The sequence below is a fragment of the Quercus suber genome, unplaced genomic scaffold (genome assembly GCF_002906115.3).
Source record: "Quercus suber isolate HL8 unplaced genomic scaffold, Cork oak 2.0 scaffold_104, whole genome shotgun sequence".
NCBI classification, from domain to species: Eukaryota; Viridiplantae; Streptophyta; class Magnoliopsida; order Fagales; family Fagaceae; genus Quercus; species Quercus suber.
This window is the reverse complement of record NW_027069569.1, coordinates 1,209,199-1,233,904: the sequence shown is the minus strand read 5'-3', so window position 1 is coordinate 1,233,904 and position 24,706 is coordinate 1,209,199. Positions and strand designations below refer to the sequence as shown.

Sequence of the window (24,706 nt, the reverse complement as noted above, 5' to 3'; positions counted from 1 at the left end):
CACCTCTAGGATTTTATACCAAGTCAAACGAAAGGGCAGAAGTTATTTCTGCCAAAATCCCGAGGAAGAACCCTGTCTGTTCGATCAACAGCCCACCGTTGGATGCGATGGACAGGGCGCCCCCTGGCGTAATTAATGCAGCGCTTCGAGAATCAGGAATACAACGGCATTAATGATGGAACGCGCGCATCTATGCCTACACGCGTGCCAGGCCGAACTTTTGTCCGTTTCCAAGCTTTTACCCCGTAACAAGTCAAAATCCAATTTTTTCCCTTCGGATGCGAAGGAAAAATTAAGATTTTGAGGGGCTATTGTGGGGGGAAAAGCCCAAAGCTACTTAATGGGCCCGGAACCTCCTGTTAGGGGCCATGGTGTCTCCAAGGATTAATAGATAGGTTGGGGCGGCCCATCTAAAGCAGGAAGCCCAGAAGCAGAAGGGGAGTGTCGTCCGAAAAGGCCACCATTTGTCCGAGGTTGTCTTTCTCCTCGGCTGTGATGAGCCTAGATCAAACGAACGTGTGGAGGGTCCGACTAATCTTCCCAACGATCCCAACGGTGATGATAGGTCCTGAGTGGATCCGGAAATGATCAGAACTAAAAAATATCTGAAGGAAAAGCTAGTACCACCGCATTTAATGCGCTGCAACAGCTTTTCTGGCCGCATTTATGTGGAGAAGACCCCTGAACAGTGCAACCTCAGCTACCGTCACTCACAAAGAGCTAAAGTAGACACACGACATGATATGCACTCGAGTGGATGCGTGGATGAAGAACAAGTGGACGATGGAGATGATAGGAATGGATGCTATATAAAGAAGAAGGGTCCCTGATAATAGGGGATCGAAAAAAAGAGGAAGAGAGAGAGAAAAGCTTTACTATAGCTCTGAACGTTGTAATCGCTGTTCATTCAATAAAACACCTCTTCGGACATTCATTCTTGGAGTTATTTGAGCTTTAGCTCATGCTATCATTACTGCATGTGACCTAGCCAACTGTTCTGTGCTCCATAACCAGTCCAGCTCTTTCGCCCACTCTTTACAAATTCATTGTTCTGGGTTCGTTGGGCCTCCAACCCATATCCTTTGGGCTTGGGTGACAAAAACTGACCCTACAAGTCATACTGCCAAAATAAATACACACAATACATTCCAAATCTAATTCCTCTTCAATGCTCCTCAAAAAAAAAAAAAAACTATTTTATGCCACCAATCCACTACAACCATGCTGCCGGCCATTCTTTTCTGGTCCTTGTGACCATATTTTTGATGATTGGCTCTAGTGATGGCAGTTTTTCCCCACCCTACTTAACTCGCCCTTCCCTGCTTCATCCTGTGCAGGTTTTCCTCTGCAAAGGTGGCGGGGCGGGGATGGGGTAAGATTTTAGCCCTGCACCATAGGGTAGGACGGGGATGAGTTTAGATTTTTTAGACCCACCCCGCCCCACCCCTCCCCGTCCTCGCCCTATCTCGCGTTGTTAAGGGTTATAATTGTAAAATTTTCATACCCTAAAACCCTACTATTTAAACAAATATTTCGATATTAACTTATTTTATTTTACCCAATATGGTTCTCCGCCTTTATTTTGTTATGTGTTATACTATGAGTTTTTTTTTTTGGTTTTGTTTTGTTGTGATTGTCTTGTTAAACACTTGGATTTTATTATTCAATTTTTTCTAAAAATTGAATTGATTTGATGGGATAAATTTAATTGTAATTTCAAGTATATTTTTATAATGAAATAGGTTTCATTAAAAAAATTGTACTAGTTGTAGGGCAAATTAACAAAAAGTAGAGTTTTATGGGATGGGGTGGGGCTCTGCAGGGCCCCGAGGGGCGAGGATGGGGTGAGAAAATTTCCCCGTCATACGAGGCAGGGTAGGGATAGGGTAAAACAAAACCATGCGGGACGGGAACGAAAACCTCACCCTTTGGCCTCGCCCACCCTTCAGCCTCACCTCGTCCTATTGCCATCCCTAATCGGCGCTGCTGCTTAATGTTTATTCTCCCTCTAGATCTGAGTCATCTAATTAGTGAGTTATTTTTCTACAATGGTATTTGTGCGCGCCCAATTTTCCTCACTGGATGGGACCTAGTGTTGGGCTCATAATTTATTTATATGGTGGGTTATGGGTTTCCTACTACAAGTAGCTCCCAATCAGACTACTTAGCTGCATTCCTTTGCCCTCACGAAACTCCCCTTCTCATCTTAGCTCCCCGCTGTGGTTAGTATTATCTCTTTTTATCTTTCTCTTTTCGCTCCTAATGTCCAACCCCCTCTCTCTACTCACTTCCCTTATTTATAGCTTAAGGTTGGTGGAGTGTTCATGATTATGTTCTAGTCTCACTCGTGTGGGTGGTGTTCGATTTGATTATTCCTGACATTGAATATGCTTCTTTGGAAATGGTGGAGATGACTTTGGAACTGGTTCTTGCGTCCAAAAGGTTGCTCGGCAGAGATATTCCCAATGCAATACTAGGCTGCCGAGGTTATGGGTTGTTCCAGGTAAATACAGCCCAACCAACCCATACATGATCGGTATGGGACTATCTATCTTGTGATCAGTTGAACGAGCCTATTATTGAATTTGGGCTTGAGAATGTTTTAGTAGTGCGCTTAGGCCGAAGCCCGATGCCCAATGGGCTCAAGGTCTACGCCGTACAATATCTTTCTCATTTTCCCTCTCTCTAGCCCTCTTTCTATATTGTGTAGTGTAGATGTTTGATAAAACCTCATACTGAGTCTAAAGTGTGTATGATAACTTTAGCCATTGTAGCGTACCAGGTGTAGTGATGTACTGTTGTTTGGCTAATATTTTTTATTTTATTTTATTATTATTTATTAAAATGTCAGAAAGTGGTTTCCAGCTCGCATATTGCTAGTTGCATCTGTAATAATTTAATATATTTTTAGTTAAATATACTGATATAATGAATCTTTTTATTATAGTGATATGCTATTTTTTTTTTGGGTAAACATTATATGCCCTTATTTGTTTAGAATCAATTATAAATAATTTTAATACAATAAAAGAACATGAGACATAACTTTATTGAGTTAAAATTCAATCAGTAAAATAATGCATTTTTTTTGGGTGACAATTTTTTTTTGATACTTGGTTTGGCCCCCTATATTAATTTCCTAGCTCTGCCACTATATATATAATAATAGGCTAATAGCAAAACAATTATTATGACATAGAGCACGCCCACGTGGCCTATGGCAGCAATGTGGGAGCCACAAGGCATGCGTGGGATACGGGGACAGCTTTGAGGTCCTGTTGACACCTCGCAAGGAGCATCGGCTAGGAAGGAATCAATTAGAGAGGTGAATACCTTTGAGCAGGTATGCAACACAGGGACCTAGATTGCGACGTTAATTTAGATCATTTCATATCCATACAATTTTTTTTTTCAATAATACGAATTTATATTGCTAATATGGGAAACATCTATATTGAAAACTACACGTTGATATGTCAACAACCATTGTGCAAGGAACTTGGCTTGTGTCTAGTACTTAGTTCCGCTAGACACGTTAGAATGCAGACATGTATTCAAAAAATGGACACATGTTCGCATCTCAACATTTTCGGTAAAATTGGACACTGGACACAAGCTCATCCCTTATGCATGCCTTTCATCAATTAAACAATGGTAAAATTAATGAATCTTTGATTGTTTAGTTTACATATGCATGTTTGTAAAAATAATCGATTCAACTTATATATATATATTAAATTGATTGGGCCATTTGGGGTTTTTTTTTTTTTTAGTTTAATATGGAAGGCTGTCTTGGATGACCAATAGTTTCAAATTAGGGATTGAAAGGTACAATTCATGGCATCTAAAGAGCATCCGCATCCTTAATTTCAATTGAACTCTATTTTACCATCTTAAAAAGTCACTTTATCAATTATACAATCCAATTTTACAATACTTCCACATCTCAACTTTTATTTTCCTATTCTACTCATTAAAATAATATATTTACACATTAAAATATATTAACCAACAAAATGTACTCCTCCACAACCAAACTCAGAATCCACCTTGCCACCACCATGCCACCGGCCAGCAACCACCACCATAATCGAACTCACCACCATCAACAACCATAAGAATCAACGCCAACTTGCCGATCGCCACAAGCCACTGAGAGAAAAAAAACCAGGCTGCCGGTCTCTGATCTCCAAAACTTCCAGAAACACACCAAGAGAAAAAACCACTTCAAACCCACCACACCGACTCGTCGATCTCCACAGGCCATCGAGAGAAAAAACTAGGCCGACGATCTCTAATCTCCAAAATTGCCAGAAACGCACCAAGAGAAAAAACCACTTCAAACCCACCATGTCGACTTGGCGATCTCCACATGCGAACGATCAGTAACCCCAAGCCACTGATTAGCAAACCCATGTTGTCGATTTGAAACCCACACCATCACCGCCGAGAGAAACGCCATCACTGATCAGCAAATATCACTGCCTCGCCTTCGTTGGACCTTGTTTCGACCAAATACGAGTCAGAGAGTGAGAGAGGGTAGATGAGAAAACAGAAGGAGAGAATTGAGAAAGAAAGAAAATGTCTCAACCCAGAGAAAAGAGAAAGAGAAGACAGAGGAGAGAGAGAGAGAGAATAAAAGTGATTACAAAATTTATACAATAGTGCTACAGTGCCATTCTATATGTAGAATGGCACTGTAGCACAATTCTAAAATTTTTTACAATTCCTCAGTTTTACAATCCCAGATGCTAGCTTTTTCAGGTTTGAAATGCCAAAACTTCTTTCAATTTGGCATTTACAATTGCCAGTGTGGATGCTCTAAGGGTTTGTGTTTTGTGTGATATTCTAATGTTTTGCAATTTATAATATTGATATGCAGTTAGTGGGACTTGAAATTTGTTTTAGCGTACTATTTTGAATGCTTGCTGACATATGGGATATTGGATTTACAACCAAAAAAGAAAGAAAAAATTATGAGAGTTATTGGGTGTATTTTAATCCCGAACCAGTTCCCAAAAGAGACTATCAAAGCCAAATTCCTATAGAAACGTTTTTTTTCCTTCCAAAATCCAAACCTATTATTTGTTGTATCCAAGTGAATTTACATATGGCTCAAAAGAGTTGAAAGATTTTTCTTTCGGAGTCCAATAATATTGGAGAATGATAGATGAAGTTATAGTAACTTATCCCCTCTCCAAAACAACAATGTAAGAAATAGATGAGGGTTGTTATGAGAGTGACAAACGAAAATGACATCTTATAAAAGTTTGGAAGTATGTTCGATTTTCTTTAAAAATCAATAAATTGGATGTAATAAGCTTTAATATTTGATTTAGATGTTGCCACTTGTCAATGTCTTGATTTGAGGTCCTTTGAGTTTATTATCCCATTTCTTCTACTTCTTAAGAGAGTTATGTTATGAGTTATTGGTAAGTTACAACATGACTTGAAAAACTTATATTGCATTAAAATGTTTTGATAAGAAGAAAGTGACGCACATGGTTTAACTTGAAGCTTATCCACATGTTTGAAAAATGTCGTGGGTTCTAGTGAACTTAACTATTAAAATCTTTAATGGTTGTATAAGATATTTGAGGTTCAATCTCTACCTACACAAAAAATTAATTGATGTTTTGGTCTAATGATAAAAAGATATTACCAGGAATGGACGTTATATGTTAAAACTCTCTTAAAAAAAAAAAATTCTTTTGATTAATTTACATGGTTTATCTTGAAGCATATCCACAACAAGTTTGAAAAATGCTTTTGGTTTACATGAATTCATGCGTTCTTAGTAAATTCTCTCGCCATATAACTTCTATTCAGTTCTGTTAGCTCACCGTATTTTAAAAACTTCCTTTGAGCAGGTTTTATCCAAGCTTAGTGGAGTTTAGGAGGAGCTGATTTTAGTCTTGAATAGAATCGCTTTTCTACTTTGGTAGATTTTTTCTTAATTCTGTTGGGATTTTTTTTTATTTAAAATTTAATTGTTGATAGTTGAACTTTTGATGTTATCAAATATTTTTCGCCCTTTCGTGAACTTGTGTTATTTTTATATTTGGTAGATTATATAATTTCCTTATAATTTGTGGTGATTTCAAATTGAATCCTAAAATTTTAATTAAAACAATAAACTGTTTAAATCTTTCAATCCATGCTCTCAATGAGTCATTATCAACTAAAAGCAAATTAAAAAAAAAAAAATTATGTAAAATTATAGAGAAATGCTATATCCACAACATTTTCACAATAAATTATATGTGACATAATGTTATTGGTTGTTATTGTTGGGGCAAAAAACTAATCTTAGTAGTAAGTTTAAATTTGAACCAATAATAACGAACCACCTATGATTTGTTGTGAAAATATTGTGGATGTAGCACTTTTCAAAATTATATGATATTTGGTACACTATCTATCTTTTAGCTATTATCACTAAAAAATTCATAATAAAATTAATATCATATAAGCTTATGTCATAGTAAAACCATATCATATCATGTTGTTATACACGCCAAGGTTATCAAGATCAGGATCTTACGTAAGATCATGGAAGGTAGGTGGGATCGTGGATCGTAAGATCATACATATTTTTAGATTTAAAGCCAAAAAATAAAAAATAAAAAAATTGATAGTGATTTTGTATGTTGAATAATCAAGTAAATTATGAATTCATCCATAAAACAACAAAGATTTGCATCATATAATGTAATTTGCATCTTATACATCACTATATCTATACTAACCAAACAACTATATTTAAGTTTTGATCCTATGTATCTAAAAAGTTCAATAAATGTTTAACTAACAATCTAGTACAAAAATATTTATTTATCAACTCATATAGAAAATATTTTCCAAGTTCTAAGTTTCAAGTTTAAAATTCTAAATAAGTTAGCAAATGGAAACTAGCTAATGTAATATGAAATTCAAAAGCAAGATGAATATTAACGTGAAGTGAATATTTAATCATTCCCATTCTAAGGTTCTTATAACCATTGTTACTAATCATCATCATTCATTTCATCATATATTTGTATACTAGAGCTGCAAAAGACAATAAGATATAGCTTTACACTTAACTATTCAAATTATAACACTTAGCAACAATTACAGAGTATGCTAAAAAAAAAAATCAATCAATATACAAATATAAGTATAATTGATAAAAATATATATAAAAGCACTTTAGTAATATTAGAATATAAATTAGTCTATTGATATAAAAAAAAAATTAACAACATTATATCTTAAAAGGCAGCAAAGCCAACATTAGATTCTTCATTTAAAAATGACGAAGCATTCCTTATTTTTGATTACAAGTGAACTAGAAACTAGAAAGCATTTGCCCATGTTAACATAATTTTATAGAAAAAAATAAAAAGCCATGGAAAAATAAAAACCCTTAAAACTTCATCAAAATAAAAAATATATCCCTAAGAAAAAATCAAAAGTTTATGTTTTGGTAGGATTCCATACGATCCTACAATTCTATATGATCCTATGTACGATCCTATAATTTTTACAACTCTAAATGTTTTGATGAGGTGAGATTGTAAAATTATGCGATCCTATGATCCAGATTGCAATTTTCATAATCATGATACACGTTATGGATGCACCTAGTAATATTTTTTAATCATGCATTAAAAGTAATTAATATAATTACTTTAAGTGAAATTCTAGGTCAAAATTTAAAAAACTACTCTAATTATAGTTAGCGTGTCAAGAATCAAGATTTCATAGAAATTCAAAGGAGGTATCATTATTCTTTTTAGTATAACTCTATGACCAAATAAAATACCACTCCAATTAAAACTTGAAATTAAAATCGTTTATCAAAAGTCTCAAAAAATTTAAAAGTAGTTATATTTTTTAGTTTAAATTATTTTATGATCTATAGTAATATTTGATTTTTGATTAAAAAAATTGGTCTTATACAACAGGCATTCATGATTCGTCATATAGGTTAAAGTAATTTTTGTTATTATATTTTAATTATTTATTTTATTAGTCAATTTCAATTATATTATGGAAAATTCGAAATATGTTCTTTAGTTTACATAAGATTATTGATTAAGTTGTATATTGTACAAGCATAATACTAGTTTTAATATATTTATAGCGAACTACATAATAGAAACACACACACGCACTCGCGCACGCGCGCGCGCACACACACACACACATATATATCATATTAGATGTGTAAAGTTTATGTTAAGTATATATATATATACTAGCCTCATTACATTCGCTTTGCACGTGTGATGAGGCTCCTTTTTTTTAGTCTAGTGTATGTGAGAATAGGAATTAAGGAAACCGGAAAAAAAAGAAGATAAATTAAATAAAAGAAACCGGTGTAAGTAGAAAAAAGAAAAAGAAAAAGAAAGTTAAATCGTGGTCTTGAGGGAAATATCAAAGTGGATTGAGAAGTTTTTTTTTTTTTTTTTTTAAATAATTTTTTAATAATTTTTTAATTTTTGGATAAATTTGTTTTGAGAACATGGATTAGTAGGAGAGTGTCTAATTTTGTAAACATTTTATATGGAGTTGGAGATATATTTTTACTGAGTTGTCCTCAAGTTTTGTCCATATTAAACATAGGGTCTAAGATATTTTTGAATCACATAAAAGTCCAATCCAAAGAGGAGAATCCTATTATAGATAGTGTTTATATATATATATATATATATATTCAAATAGAAAACATCATGAGATGCCGCATGTTCAGTAAGCATTGGCTCTCTTCCAAACAGTAACAAAACCATCTTGAGAAGCAGTAAGAGTACTCTTGAACTCATGACTGGCCGCCAAGGGCGGAACTACACGCTGAAAAATTTTAAAAATATTTTTATACTATATATGAATATATAACATTTTAATAATTAGCCTACAAAAATGGGACTTAACCCCTCAATATTTTAGTTAGTCCAATGATGCTCTTACAAAAATTGTCAAATTGATCTAGTAGTTATTGAGAAATTTTTTTTTCCTCACATTAATTTTTTATTGTAAAATGTGTTTTTGTATTTGTTAAAATTTTGGACCATTCATGTCTTTGAAGTTTGAACACTTCATTAGTTCAATTAAATTTTTTTTCTCGTTTTGATAAACAATTTGTTAACTTATATTAAAAATGAAAATTTTAAAGATTCACTATAGAGGATACTATGTTATGTATGAGTATAGATGTCTTTGTTTTTGCATGTATACGAAAGTTTGTATACGCTAACAAATTAGTATCACAAGTTAGCTCCCAAACAAAAATTTCTGACTGTGCTGCTGAAATACCATAGATAACATAACAGAGACTATGAATGTAGGAGGGAATGTTTCCTAACAGTGAGTTTAACTACTGTCAAGCAATCACCTTCCAACATGGCATCAAGGATGTCAATGTGTCTAGCAAAAGACAATCCTTCTTCGAAAGCCTTATAGCTTCGCATTCATTTTCTTGTTCAAATCTCCAACAACTTTTCCAAGTGAGTCTCTAATAAGAACACCAATACCAGAAAGCCCAATTACACGTATTTTTATATGTATGGGCCAAGCCCAATTTGGAGCTATTGGGCCTGGGTTAACTATTCATTGCGGTGATAACCTACCTTAGATCTCGCTTACACGCTATTTAATGATTAATCCTACACGCGACAAAAATGGGCCCTAGATTTTCGTTACTTTGAGGTTTTTTTTTTCCTTGCATGAACTACAAGCTACGCATTGTTCACCTTCGGCACTTTGTAGTGTACACTTTATGGCTTTCAAAAACAAAAGTGTGGCTCGAGTGACAGTCCACGACGTTACAAACTTTGTATCTTATGGAAGAAACTGCCGAATCAACTTTCATTGGACCACAGACTGGGTTTTGGTTGGTCTGTCATTGCCAAAAATCTACTCGTGTGGTCACCCTATACGTACTGGCGCTAACACTAGCGAAGCTGACATGAATTGTATATATGTATGTATGCAACATAAGGAACAGCGAGAGCAATAATCAACATAAATATGTATAGACATTGCATTTGCAGTACTATTCCTTTAAAACTGAGTCTTTTTTATTTTTATTTTTTTTTGCTGCTGCTTTATAAGTGTTTTTTCTTGTAGTAGCTTAATTGGCAAGGTTGGCTTTTGCTTTAGCTGTTGTCTTTAGTTTTGGTCTAAAGAGAAAAAAAAAAAAAGATTGTGAGAGCGTGAGAAAGAGAGAGAGAGAGATGGAAAAGTTGTCTGGGTTGAGTCACCTCTTCATGACAATCTTTCTTCATAACTTCTCAACATTCATGGTGATACCAGCCATCACCGACGTTACTATGACTGCACTTTGTCCTGGATTAGACGAATGCTCACTCGCAATTTACCTCACTGGTTTTCAACAGGCGGTAATTTATTTCTTTAACCCATATATGCTTTTACTTATTTACTAGCTGTGCATGTCTAGCTCTTTCTATCTTAGTTTTTTCATTCTTTCTATTTACATTACCAGATTTTACTAGCTATTACGATTAATTAAGTTGCGTGCTATCTCTTGCTCTACGTTTAAGCTTTAAGGTAAGACGTCCTAGACAATGTTCTTGTGAATTCACCAACCAACCAACTTTCTATTTTGTTTTAGCAATTCTTCTTCTTCTTCTTTTAATGCACGTTTTCTTTTCTTTTCTTTTTTGGTGCTTGTTTTTGTTTTTGTTTTGAGGGATACGCAGCCTTAATGCTAGTTTGGATAGTTTGGATGGAGGGGTAGGGGGTGAGTAGAGTAATGTTGACAGAAAATTAGACTAATTTTCAGATTTTATTTTATTTCCCTTTACTCTCATTCCATTCAAACGGAGTATAACCTCATAAGTATTTTTCATTTGATAATCATGAATAAGGTGCATGTTAATAGTTCTTATAATTGAAAATCAGTTAATTCGAGAATGTGCAATTCAACTTACATGGTATTTCTAAAAAACACATTTAGGGTTCAAATTCTCATTCCCTGACTAGTGAATTATTAAAAACAAAAAATATTAGTTAACAAACAGAACTTTTAAAAAGCAGCTTGGCGCTCGCTGCAGGTGAACACAGTCTCTCTCTCATACAACGAAATTTCCCTTCAGCTTCATGAGGCTTCCTTAACTTGGATTTTAGGCAACCTCGCAAACTTCCAATTGAGATGACCCACACTCTATTTAATTTTCTGTCTTACTCTATTGGAAAATTCGTTAATTTGTCTAATGCACCATCTTTTCAAATAAATCCAGTCTCTTATAAACCGTACATAGTACATTTGTCTAATTACAATAATGATAATTAATGGCACAATCCTATTCTTTTGGCCCAATGTGGCACCTGCGGCTTCCAGCACTGGAGACCTCATTCTATCTTTAGGATATTCCAAAAAAATCTATTCTATTTTTATTTTTGTCATTACTTACTATGAGATTTCAGGCATCAAAGGACAAGTACTGTTTACAAACTATGGGAAATTATACCAAGTATATTCAATTGTTTGAAGGGAAAAAAAGTGAAAATTTGTATGCTAGATAATGTTGATTGAATGATTGTTAACAAGATTAACATCTCTCTCTCTCTCTCTCTCTCTCTCTCTCAAAAGGTTTTTATTTTATTTATCTAGCTTAAAAATCCTAATAGCCTAAACCCCACCCAAAACCCACTCCAGGCTCGAATGAACAAACATGAGCCCATAGCAAGCTCTCATGGCAATGGGAGATATCACTTCGCCTAACATGAGCGGTGGTACACAAAAGGTTTCTTTGCATCTATTTCCAGTGAAGGATTAAAAATCACAATCCTCTTACCATTAGTATCACATGTTGCAACACTCGTAGTAGCTCATGACCCCTGCATCCATAGACCATTCCACAGCCTCTGCCTTAGCCCTGCTTAATACACCAGCGCATCTTTGTGGCCTTGAAAGTGTCCAAGCCGAGGCCCTAATCATGTTTATAGTATAGTAATCATGGAAGGTCTGGCCCAATCCAACTATTCCAATATGCGTTTTTGTGGTTTATATTTATTTATTTGGTTAGTTATGATTTAAATTTAGCACATTGGACATTGCCAAGCCTAAGAGGACTACATTTTGGTTGTAAGGAGTGATCAATATTATTGGCTAGAGCCAGTGGCGGTTGTCAGTGTTACCAAAAAAATACATTTAAAAAAAGTGATGAGGTTTAAAAAGCTGTATTTTAATGTTTAAATATGTAGGATTTCAAAACGGGATGTCAAAGAGGCAAAGAAATATGGCTCCACGAGCAAATAAAATTACTGCATTCCTCTTCCCTTTTTTTTTTTTTTTGGGTGACAAATTACTGCTTTCCTCTTGAGGCTTATACACAAATCATATACTCATAACATATTCTTTAACGGACGTTAAGAGCTGCTTATAAGTATCTCTTTTAGCTTCTTAGGGGTGGCTTTGATTCGGGTTGCCCTTGAAATTGCTTTTGATTTTGTTCAAAGGCTTAATCTCTAGGGAGAGTGATCATGAAAAACCTGTTAGGGTTGAGATGCCTCTTCGTGACAGTGTTTCTCTATAGCTTCTCAATGTTCATGGGCTCCAGCCATCCCCGATGTTACGTTGTCAGCACTTTGTCCTGGAAAAGACAAATGCTCACTGGCCATTTACCTCACCGGATTTCAACAGTGGGTATATATATTTTTCTGTATAACTTAAGCTTTGCTTTCTTTCATTATTCCTACTTTCTTTTCAATTCTTCACCCACCATGACCATTGCCTCTCTTTTTCTTTCTTATTATTGTTTTTTAAGTAGATTTTTTGTTTGTGTTTTTTAGAAACAAACACTGTTTTTTTAAGAGGCCTATAGTTTTCTAAATTCTGAATCACAAATAGTCAAATAGATAGATAATCGTTGAGCGTTAAAAGTTGTTCTGTGAATTGCCTATTTGGTAAGTGTACCAGACGAGCCTCTCTCTTTCTCTCTGTCTCTGTCTCTGTCTCTCTGTTGGTAGTAGAAAATTAAGGTTGTCCATGCAATGTCTTTTTGGTTTGCCAAAAAGCCAAAACTTCAAGCTTGAGTACAGAATTCCCATCAAACGAAATTTCCTTTCGGTTTCCCAAGAAAGCCTTTTGGATTTTTCAATTTCAAGTAATCTAACTCCCAAACTCCAGGACCCACAATCACATTCTTACTCACCCGTGAAGTCCAATGCGTTTTGTGCATAGTTCCTGTTTAATTTCATTAGAATCCCGATTGTCTTTTTTATGATCCAATTCAATTCTCTGATCTTATTCTTTCATAGAATCAAGTATAGACACATTACAGAAAGTTATTTGGCCTTCTCTGCCCAAAGTCCCCATCCACCCACTACTCCCCAAGGCTTGAGGCAGCTAGGCCAAATGGAAGTGTGGTAATGAGTAGATATATATTATCACGGCTTATGCTGATTGCGTATGTAATCTTGTTAGTATTTCCAAAAGAGATATTCCAGATTTAAATTTTTCTTTTTTTAACCATTGAAAAAGTATTGGTTCCTTCGTGCACATATAATCAAACTTAACTAGTAATATGTATTACATTTTCTTTAGCTGGAAAATCAAATATAATTTTCCATAGAAAAAGAATTTGTTTGACAAAAGGCAATTAGGTTTTTCCTTTTATAATTAATCCTAATTCAGGTAAAATTCACGTCATTCAATTTGGAATTACACTGCACAAAATGGGGGGTAATAGTCCGAATCTCTCTATCTCTTCCTTTTTCAATCACAATTAATTTTGTAAATACCTTTTCTTAATTAAAGGAAAAGATAAGAATTTGTCCCAATTATATATAAATACCTTAATTTTTTTCAATTTAAAGGCAAGGATGGTAATTTGACACAATTGGTGTTCGAATTTGTGCGCAAATGGCATTACTTATGTTTGTGATTTATGCAGATCATAGGGCTGGGAACATTGGTGATGACACCTCTGGTGGGTAATCTCTCTGACAAGTATGGTCGGAAAACTTTGCTCACAGTTCCAATGATTCTCACCATCATACCTCTAGGTATGCCGTATGCATGCATTCTTTAATTTTACTGAAAATGGATTGGCCAGATAGGGATTTGTCATCAAATATTAATCATTGGACTTTCTCTGAATTGGGACCTTTCTATTAATTTCACTCAAAATAAAAAGAGAGTCAATATTAAGTTAATAAAGCAAGATTAACTTGCTTTACGTACATATTAAATTAAAGTAAGATTGAGGAAAAGAATCCTCTCCATTTCACTTGAAATAAATAGAATCTATTTCATTATCCATATTAAATATTATGAATCTAAAAGTGTACAAACAATTAACTTATAAAGGAGTTCATTAATTGTTGACTAATCTTTGTATTCTATTTTAGGTTCCACCAGTGCAGAATGTCATATTGATTTTTCTTTTTCTTCTTTTCCATCTTATACTTAGATGACTTTATAAAGTAAAAGAAAAAAAGAAAAATAGGGCTTGGCAAGTATAAAGTGGAATGCTCAGATTAGGATTAAGGATTTTTGTTCTTCTCAGCTATTTAGACTTCTATTTGCATTGAGATCTATTTTTATTGTTGAATTTAATTATCACTAAGAGAAGATATCAAATGTAAAAAATAGAGAATCTATTTCATGATCCATATTTAATATCAAAAGATGTAATCCACCCATCAAATATACTTTTTATTTGAGAAGAGGATGTAGTACCCTCTTTTGATGTCACCATGATGGATTTGTCTGAGTAGTAGGTCTCAATTAATGGAATCAGTGTTAGAATAAGTATCATTGTTAATGTTAATTTCAACAATAGATTTGGCAGTTGGCACTACCCACTGAAATTGGAATAAGTTGAAAATAAATCATTCCTCATTTTAGAGCTTTATACGAATATTAAGGAGTCAAAAAAGAAAAAAGGAAAAAATTAAATTAAAAATAAAGGAACTCACTTTTCTAAAAGAAAAAAATAGTAGGAGAATAAATCAAAAGCCCATAAAAGTCTTACAATATCGGATGTGAAGAGATGCAGGTCCCATTCAATACCATAAATTCACTTGATATGTCTCTCTTTATTTGGGACTTCCAGTTGGATTGGTCCAAAATTATTGCATGGTGGGAACTGGGAAGCAACAAAAATTTCCAATTGATGGGGCCTATAGTGGCCTATAATTTCTAAAGATGCTAACTTCTAATTTCTAAAGAAATATTCCTGATGCCTCATTGTATAATATATAGTATTTTTGTTTTCTCAGTTTCATACTAGGAAATTGAAAATTGAAACACCTGATTGAAAGCCATACCATTTGTATATGCCAAAAAGAAAAAAAGCTTATATGAGTGATAGTATCTTATGTCTGATACATGTCACAGAACTGATGCAGTGATTTATTTTATCTCAAAATGACTTCCAGGTGTTCAACTACATGACTACAATGACCACTAATGCTGATTCTTATTTTTAATTCAAATCACTTACAAGGATAATCATATTTTAATTAAATGATAACATTTGGGTTAAATTAATACAGGCATATTGGCCTACAGCAGAGCGAGGACCTTCTTCTATGTGTACTATGTGTTCAAGACCCTCACGGCAATGATTTGTGAAGGAAGCGTTCACTGCCTTTCCCTTGCTTATGTGGTAAATCCTTCTGAGCTCAATTCCAATTATGACAATTGAGATGGAACCAATTATGACAATTGAGATGGAACATAGTTACAGTAAAAACTTTAGCCAAACACTAGGTGTTAGAACATTCACCATTAGATTTTTAGAGTGTCTCATGAGTTTCAGAGTGTCTCATGAGTAGGGAGTGAAATAATTCAACCAAAGACTGAAACACCACTTCCTTATATAATAATAATAATAATAAATCTTATATATCAATTCATAATCCTTGCTTAGCCAAAAACTAACATTAAAAAATCATAATCCTAGAGTTATTATCAATTTCTGGTTTTGATCTTCCCGGATTTTATATTTTTTCCCTTAGGATAACTTAGACGGTGGGATAATGTGCATGTAGAACCTGATTTCACTTTATTTCATTTTCTTTTGGGCCAGAAACCCAGAAAAAATATATAGCTAACCTTAAAGCCCGTTCTACTTAGGGAAGGGAATCATGCACAAGCCGTTTTGTAGTTTGTATAGTGTACATTGAAAATTTTGTAATGATGGGCTTGGACTCACCCGAATTAGATGTTAAACTAACCTTTTATGGGCCTGGAGAAACTAAAAGACTAAATATATGGACTGAGCGTCAACAATTCACACCACCAAACTGTAATTGTTGATTCTGTTAGACCCAGCTTGATGACCCACATGCAATTTTAAGGTCTAGTTTTTATTTTTTATTATTTTTTTTTATTTTAAAAGAGAGTTTCAATTTATGACGTCTGCCCTTGATGATTGCTCATCATCAAACCAAAACATCAATTAATTTTTGGTATAGGCGGGGATTGAACACCAATCAATAGAAGAAAAGTCTGTTGCTAAATATTTATTTATAGAACAAACACTATTCTGATTTTTTGTCACTAAAGTTTCCCCCATTTTGCAATATGGTACCTAATCTCAAGGGTGGCAAAATTGGACATGACCCGCAAACTCGATATGACATGACACGAAATTAACAAATTATGAGTTGAGGCTTAATGAGTTCGTCTCATATTCAGGTTGACACGCCTAACTCGTTTAATAAATGGGTTGGGTTATTGTTTAACATATGGAACCCGTTTGACCTATTTAATTGAATGACATTTTACCAATATACTCTTCAAAGTTCAAACCCTAAGTATATATACTTATTAGTTGTTGTGGTTTATTTTCTTTGACATGTTGTGATTAATTATTTGTGATATTGAAATATGCTTTAATTTTGAATTATTACTTGTGATATAGTTATTCATTAGTTTTGAATTTTATATTAAAAATATTTATTTGCTTGTTTATATATATATATATATATATTATTTTGATAAAATCTAATAAATAAGTTGACATGACTGACCCGTTTAATAAATGAGTTGTGTTAGGGTTGATGAATCATAACTTGTTTAATAAATATGTCTGATTAGTGTTGACCATATAGTAAGATATTCATGAATTGATATGATATGAACCCGAAATGCAAACACGAATTGCCACCCTTACCTAGTCTTTCAAAACTAATCAAATTCTTAAAAGTTTATAAAATGACTCAATGTGGTCCCTACGAGAATTTGATACAATGAGGGAGAGGGATTCAATCCATGCTTCAAGGCTCTTGGCAAAAAGGACATATCTTGAATTGTGCATCAAATTTCAATTTCATTTTAAGCCATTGATTATGCCAATTTACTAATTAGAGTTGTGAAAGTGATTTACTTATATTTTTTTCCCTGCTTATTCTCAAATTTTGGACATGTGCCTGTAGCCTACCATGTTCAGTGCACTGGACACAATCTTCACCTTAACTTTTATTGCAAACATCATACACATCATTTTTTTGTTTGAAACTTTAAATTCTTTGATCAGTCGATCTGAAAAAACAAGTGTACAGATATTCCCTCCACAATCCAGTAGAAACTAGAAAGCAAGTACACTTAACTTCTACATATCGTATAAACAAGTAACAATACAACGTTGTAATTTAAGTTTGAATGTGAATTGTGCTTTGAATCTTCAGGCAGATAATGTTCCAGAAGGACAACGAGCTTCGTCATTCGGAATTTTATCAGGGATCGGATCAGCTGCATTCGTTTGTGGAACCCTGTCCACTCGTTTTCTTTCCACTGCTTCTACTTTCCAGGTTCACATTTATCTTTTTCTCTATCAAAATAACCTCATTATAGTGTGTGCACATATTGAACTTCCTTGTTATCAGGTTGCGGCCTCCGTGGCAGTAATGGCAGCTGTGTACATGAGAATTTTCCTCCCTGATTCAATCGCAGACGACGCTCTTTCTGTCCCAATACTCTCAAAGGAAAAACTCAATGTTGTAAAATCAAAATCAGATGGAGATTCAGCTCCCAAGACTGTGCAGATTTTCAAACCAATGCCTTCTTTTGAGGATATGCTCTCCTTGCTCAAGACTAGGTCTGTTAATTCAGTTACTCTTTTATTAGTAGGGGTTTGAACACAGTGAAACATATAGTGATTTTATGCCTAAAGCTGTTAGGAAATTGTGAACTTAATTATGGGACAATGTGAAGTCAAGAATTGAACTTAGGATCTCCTGTTCTAACAATTTAACATGGAATTAGAGCTAGTGGTCTTAAGTTTGATCATTGTCTTCTTCACTTTAAAACAAGCGCTTTAACTTTTCTTTTTTGAGATAATTTTACTTATATATATATATATATATGTATTTGATTTGCAGCTCGATATTTTCCCAAGCTGCAATTGTAGCGTTTTTCAGCAGTCTTGCAGATGTTGGACTTCATGCTTCTATGATGGTAATTCTCCAATTCCATGAATTAACTATGTGTTTAGATTGACTTATTTGCTAAAAGTGGGTAAAAGTATAGTTGTATCTAGAAAATGTGAGGTTTTAAAAAGCTGATCAATTTCGTGTGCTTGATTTTTAAAAGGCTCACCTAAAGAGTCCCTGAAGTTTATTGATTTTTTTAAAATTTTAAGGAATAGGTAAAGAAAGAATCATGCATTAAAATTTCTTAGTTCTTTGCAAAGCAAATGGTCTATATAATCAAAGAAAAATTTATGCAAGTGAGCCTTGTGAATATACATAAGAAGATGTAGCATTGAAATTTATAATTCCCTTTGCAGTATTACTTAAAGGCCAGCTTTCACTTTAGTAAGAATCAGTTTGCTGACTTGATGGTCATAACTGGGATTGCCGGGACCATTTCACAGGTATGTCTGAGATTGTTTTGTTTCAGTGCTACTTGCATTCCTTTGTAACATTGGTGATATGACCTTAATTGATTTGGTTCTATCTAAAAATTGTAGCATTGCCAAAAGAAAAAGAAAAAGAAAATCTAAAAATTTGGGCATTTGTGCAGTTGCTTCTCATGCCTATGTTAGTTCCTGCTCTAGGAGAAGAGAAGCTGCTTTCGATAGGACTCTTTTTTAGCTGTGCTCATGTAAGCATCTTGTCTCTCTGTTGTGATTCTCTTTCTCTTGTATTCCACATTGGCTTGACAATGAGCACTTCTGTCAATAGTTGGTATTGTCACCTACTTATTACACATAAGAAAAAGTAATCATAGCATCTGCCTCAAGTTCTAATTTATTAATTTATGGTCTTGAATGCAGATGTTTCTTTACAGCGTTGCATGGTCCTTCTGGGTATTTCTTTGCAACTTTACTGGCAAATACAAGTTTCTTTCCTTTAATTTTGGAGAATTTGCCACATTCCATAATATGTTCCAAGATTAATTTTCAAAATTATACCTGTTATACTTATATGCTTTAGCTAACTTCCGTTATGTTGTAGTATGACAATATGGCTAACATTTTGAATGCTGATAGGTACCTTATGTCGCTGCTATGTTCTCCATATTGTTTGTTTTCTCCCAGCCATGTGTGAGTTTTTATTTTCTAGTTTCTATCTATAACATTTGATTGGATATAGTCTGTTGTCTAAATTATTTTAAAATTTGCAGATGAGGAGCATTGTTTCTAAACAAGTTGGGTCATGTGAACAGGTATATTTCTGTAAGAGTTCCTGCAATCTTTTGGTTGGTTGGTATCAATTTTTACAGTATGCTGGCGTTAGGCTATTAACAACTATGCTGCTCGTGAATTGTATTTCTTGTAGTGAATTTTTTTAAAGATCAAATTGCCCAAAAAAAGAAAAAGAAAAAAAAAGCTGTCTGTGATGGACTAAATATGTGTCCTGTTTACTCTGGATGAAATCCTTTTTTTGGACTGGTTTTGCTTTCTACAAATGATTATTCTTAATTTCCTTTTGTTCCCTTCTGTTTCAGGGAATGGCTCAAGGGTGTATTTCAGGCATATGTTCCTTTGCCAATGTTGTTTCTCCCTTAGCTTTCTCTCCTCTAACAGGTAATTGGAATTTCAATTTAATATCTCATTTGGCCCAAAAGCCAACCAAAATTAACAAAGTTAAATTCTTCTTCCAGCTTTATTTCTATCTGATGATGCACCTTTCGATTTCCCTGGATTCAGTATTATGTGCATTGGATTTGCTTCGGTAAGAGATAAGTTTTCCTTTTTCGTTCTATATGCATTTGGCTGGTCTAATCAATTAATATTTATGAGTTTACACCAATACATAAACTTCCATTTCCCTGGTATACGTGCTAGTTTAATCAATGGATCTATAGGTGATTTACACCAATGTGGAGACTGCCATATGTTCTTTAGATGAAGCTACCTATCAATCTAAAGCTGGCCTTAATGATGAGAAAATAAATGACAGGATGATGCTGAAAGCAGTATATTGTTTGTGCTGCATATGAATCATATAGTACGCATATTTAATTATATTAATGAGCTCCTATAGAAGGGCATGAAAGCACCACAGGAATTTAGTTAACTGCAAACTAGGTTAGCTAAGCACGAATTTCATTTCAAATGCCAAATGATTTTTCCCAATTCAGATAAGTTCCATATAAATTATTTATATCTTAATTACATTTTTGAGCTCTTTAGCCATGTTTTTTGCTAATCAATTTAAATGTTTTCATGTATAATTTGAATTCTTAATGCTTTGCGCTGTGGACTCGATTTCTAAGACAACTTTTATATGTGTAGATGATAGCTTTTGTTCAGAGTATGACAATAAGGGCGGCTCCTCTCATATCAAGTCACACAGTTAACAATTGCAACTATGCAGCGGTCTAGTATTGAACGATTTTAATGCTCAAAACTGGAAGCATGCTCCTTAGCATTCTAAGACCTTCCACTTATTCATACGCATATTTGAGCAGAAATATCCAAGTTTCAAGTTGCAACAATTATCTTGCCCCGGTAATCATGAGAAGCCGTAAATTATTTTAGACCATTTGCTAGCTGTTCCCGTTGTCCGAAATTTGGCAATAGATTTTACTTTTCATGAAAGTTGCTCTCAAAGGTGACTAATTGAAGAAACAAAGCCTGAGCCTATTTTTGAAAAGCACAACAATGGTAACAATCATTGTAAGGTCATAGTTTAAGGACATACGTGCCCTTTTTCACTTTCTAGCACAATTTGGACCTGAATAAATAGGGTAAAAGAGAAGGGCATAGTTGTTGATATGAATGTATTGGATGGGTTACAACTAGCTCTATGTTAGTGAAAATTTTCTGCCCCATCTGTTTATTGCTTACTCTGTGATTTTGCAATTGATCCATGACTTTTGCATTTATATTCTAAAGAGTAGGAACTCTATACCTTGTGGGTTCATCATTTAATTGGATTCACTGTGCTTCTAAAAGCTTCCTATTGGCTACTCCATGCTGGAAGGACTGATCAATATACTGTGATCAATACTTTTTTCAGAGAGAGATAATGGATAAGTCTCTTCCTTTGTTCCCAAGGGGACAGTAGACTTTACTGAGGTGATTAGCAGTGAGGTATTACTTATTAGACGTCACTCAAATATTCATTTGAAGTAATGCTAGTAACATAACTATTTACACAATTTTTATCACAACTCGTTACGTGATAAGTTGTGACAAAAATTGTGAACTTTGTTGTGCTTTAGCATTTTGTTGTGACAAAAGTTGTGAATTTTGTTGTGCCTTAGCATTTTTCTATGTATATTTGCTTATTTAGCAACTCAGACGAGTTGTGATAAAAGTTGTGAACTTTGTTGTGCCTTATTACTTTTCTATGCATATTTGCTTATTTAGCTGCTCATCAAGTTTTGGCCTGTTGAGTTCATTTTCTTACTTTCATAGCCCAAAAGCGACATGCCGTTGATATGAAGAAATGGCTGCCGAAGTCCAAACACTTAAAAAGGAAGCTGTATAATCATTTAAATATCTCAACAACCATGAGAATAATTGGCAATGCTGTCTAGTATCCTTTTTGATATCGAAAAGTTGCGGCAACCCCCAAAAGTGTTTTATCTTTTTAATTATGAGTACTCAGTATCAGTAAAGAACTAATTAAGAGGGGGCACGTAATGAGAATGGGCATAGACTTTCATAATTTTAGTACTAGTTATAAGCTAAGTGACAAAAATTTAATTCTAATGTGAACTCATTCAAACCCATACGACCTAAAGAAAAGTGCTAGCCACATCTGCACTATACCTCAAAAGTATTAGTCACAATTGAGGCTCTTTGTAGTTATTAATAAAGCCCAGTTCAACCCAATAAATATTCGATGTGGGACTCATTACATAATCAATCAATCAAATTAAAACATCACACATTATATATTATTATTATTATTTTTGGTTATAGAATTGTGTATATATATATATATTTATGGGAGTTAGAGTTATATATTACTTTTGTGATACGAGATGATCAGACTTGGAATAAGATTTGTGGCCCAATAATGTGAACAGCTTATAAAAAATAAAAGGCCAAAATAAAAATAAAATTGTATTAACCTTTGAATATTACTCTGTAGAACACCTGATTGCTCTTGACAGTTGACACAAGACCTACCAACTACTCATCAAAAAAAGACCTACCAACTAATCAAAAAAACACGTGACCGTCACGTAAATCACAACTGTCTGAACATAAAAGAAATCGTCACGTCCATGTTCAATTGTCCGCCACATATTGGATGGGTTACAACTAGCTCTATGTTAGTGAAAATTTTCTGCCCCATCTGTTTATTGCTTACTCTGTGATTTTGCAATTGATCCATGACTTTTGCATTTATATTCTAAAGAGTAGGAACTCTATACCTTGTGGGTTCATCATTTAATTGGATTCACTGTGCTTCTAAAAGCTTCCTATTGGCTACTCCATGCTGGAAGGACTGATCAATATACTGTGATCAATACTTTTTTCAGAGAGAGATAATGGATAAGTCTCTTCCTTTGTTCCCAAGGGGACAGTAGACTTTACTGAGGTGATTAACAGCGAGGTATTACTTATTAGACGTCACTCAAATATTCATTTGAAGCAATGCTAAGACCACAATTATTTACATAACTTTTGTCACAATTCGTCACGTGATGAGTTGTGACAAAAATTGTGAACTTTGTTGTGCCTTACCATTTTGTTATGACAAAAGTTGTAAACTTTGTTGTGTCTTAGCATTTTTCTATGCATATTTGCTTATTTAGCAATTTAGACGAGTTGTGATAAAAGTTGTGAACTTTATCGTGACTCAGTACTTTTCTATGCATATTTGCTTTTTTAGCTACTCATCAAGTTTTGGCCTGTTGAGTTCATTTTCTTACTTTTATAGCCCAAAAGCGACATGCCGTTGATATGAAGAAATGGCTGCCGAAGTCCAAATACTTAAAAAGGAAGCTGTATAATCATCTAAATATCTCAACAACGATGAGAATAATTGGCTATGCTGTCAAGTATCCTTTTTGATATCGAACAGTTGTGGCAACCCCCAAAAGTGTTTTATTTTTTTAATTATGAGTTCTCAGTATCAGTAAAGAACTAATTAAGTGGGGGCACGTAATGAGAATGGGCATAAACTTTCAGAATTTTAGTACTAGTTAAAAGCTAAGTCACAAAAATTTAATACTAATGTGAACTCATTCAAACCAATACAGTATATTATCTTCACTACCTAGAATCCTGTTTGATTTTTTATTTTGGAATAAAGCTGGCTTTTGTTGTAGTAGTACACCTCTACACTAATACAGGGATATGCAAGTGTCACTAGTAAGACAAGAATAATTGTGTAACGATCTAAGAAAAAATGCTAGCCACATCTGCGCTATACCTCAAAAGGATTAGTTACAATTGAGGCTCATTGTAGTTATTAATAAAACTCAGTTCAACTCAGTAAATATCCGATGTAGAACTCATCACATAATTAATTAATCAAATTGGGGCATCATACATTGTATATTATTATTATTTTTTGGTTATAGAATTGTATATATATATATATTTATGGGAGTTAGAGTTATATATTACTTTTGTGATACGAGATGATTAGACTTGGAATAAGATTTGTGGCCCAATAATGTGAACAGCTTATAAAAATTAAAAATAAAATTGTATTAACCTTTGAATATTACACTGTAGAACACCTGATTGCTCTTGACAGTTGACACAAGACCTACCAACGACTAATAAAAAAAAGACCTACCAACTAATCAAAAAAACTCGTGACCGTCACGTAAATCACAACTGTCTGAACATAAAAGAAATCGTCACGTCCATGTTCAATTGTCCGCCACATTTATCAAGGGACCCCCAATTTTCCCAAACGCCCGCCACAGAATCTGCATTCGTGGAAGCCATTTTAGGAGTTGACTCCAACATGTTTATATATATTTTTCTTTTTTAAGAAAGTGGGGTTGTACTGATCATTACTCCAATTCCTTTTTACGGCACATCCTGAAAACTTTATGGATCGTGGATGAATTCTAGAAGCTTCAGATATTTACGCTTTCTTTCTTAAAAAAAAAAAAAAAAAATTTACGTGTCAGACCAATGAATTCACTACTAGGCTACTACTGCTACAAGTTGAAATAAGTAAAACTTGTAATTAATGTAACGTGAGCTTCAACTAAATTTTATTCTCTCTTTATCATCGGTGATAGGTCCGTTTATATTAAAATTTGTAGAGCATTCACACTATTTTTATTTAATTATTTAGTTTTATTTTTATGAATTATCTA

General features: G+C 33.9%; 1 protein-coding gene across 5 annotated transcripts; it reads left to right on the top strand.

Annotated features, from left to right (window-relative positions):
- Positions 1 to 9,910: 9,910 nt before the first annotated feature.
- Positions 9,911 to 21,333, top strand: LOC112004452 (uncharacterized). 5 transcript variants are annotated; one of them, XM_065775081.1, is made up of 14 exons: positions 9,911 to 10,382; positions 13,902 to 14,013; positions 15,508 to 15,620; positions 17,647 to 17,769; positions 17,845 to 18,056; positions 18,340 to 18,415; positions 18,747 to 18,833; positions 18,983 to 19,063; positions 19,236 to 19,268; positions 19,452 to 19,505; positions 19,586 to 19,627; positions 19,910 to 19,988; positions 20,066 to 20,136; positions 20,700 to 21,333. In XM_065775081.1, the coding sequence occupies exons 1-14, from the start codon at positions 10,218 to 10,220 to the stop codon at positions 20,787 to 20,789; spliced, it is 1,338 nt and encodes a 445-aa protein (XP_065631153.1). In that variant the 5' UTR covers positions 9,911 to 10,217; the 3' UTR covers positions 20,790 to 21,333. The 5 variants fall into 5 exon arrangements, with proteins under 5 accessions (XP_065631153.1, XP_065631157.1, XP_065631156.1 ...); XM_065775085.1 differs by lacking the exon at positions 9,911 to 10,382 and adding an exon at positions 12,371 to 12,652; XM_065775084.1 differs by lacking the exon at positions 9,911 to 10,382 and adding an exon at positions 13,083 to 13,374.
- The last annotated feature ends 3,373 nt before the right edge of the window (positions 21,334 to 24,706 follow it).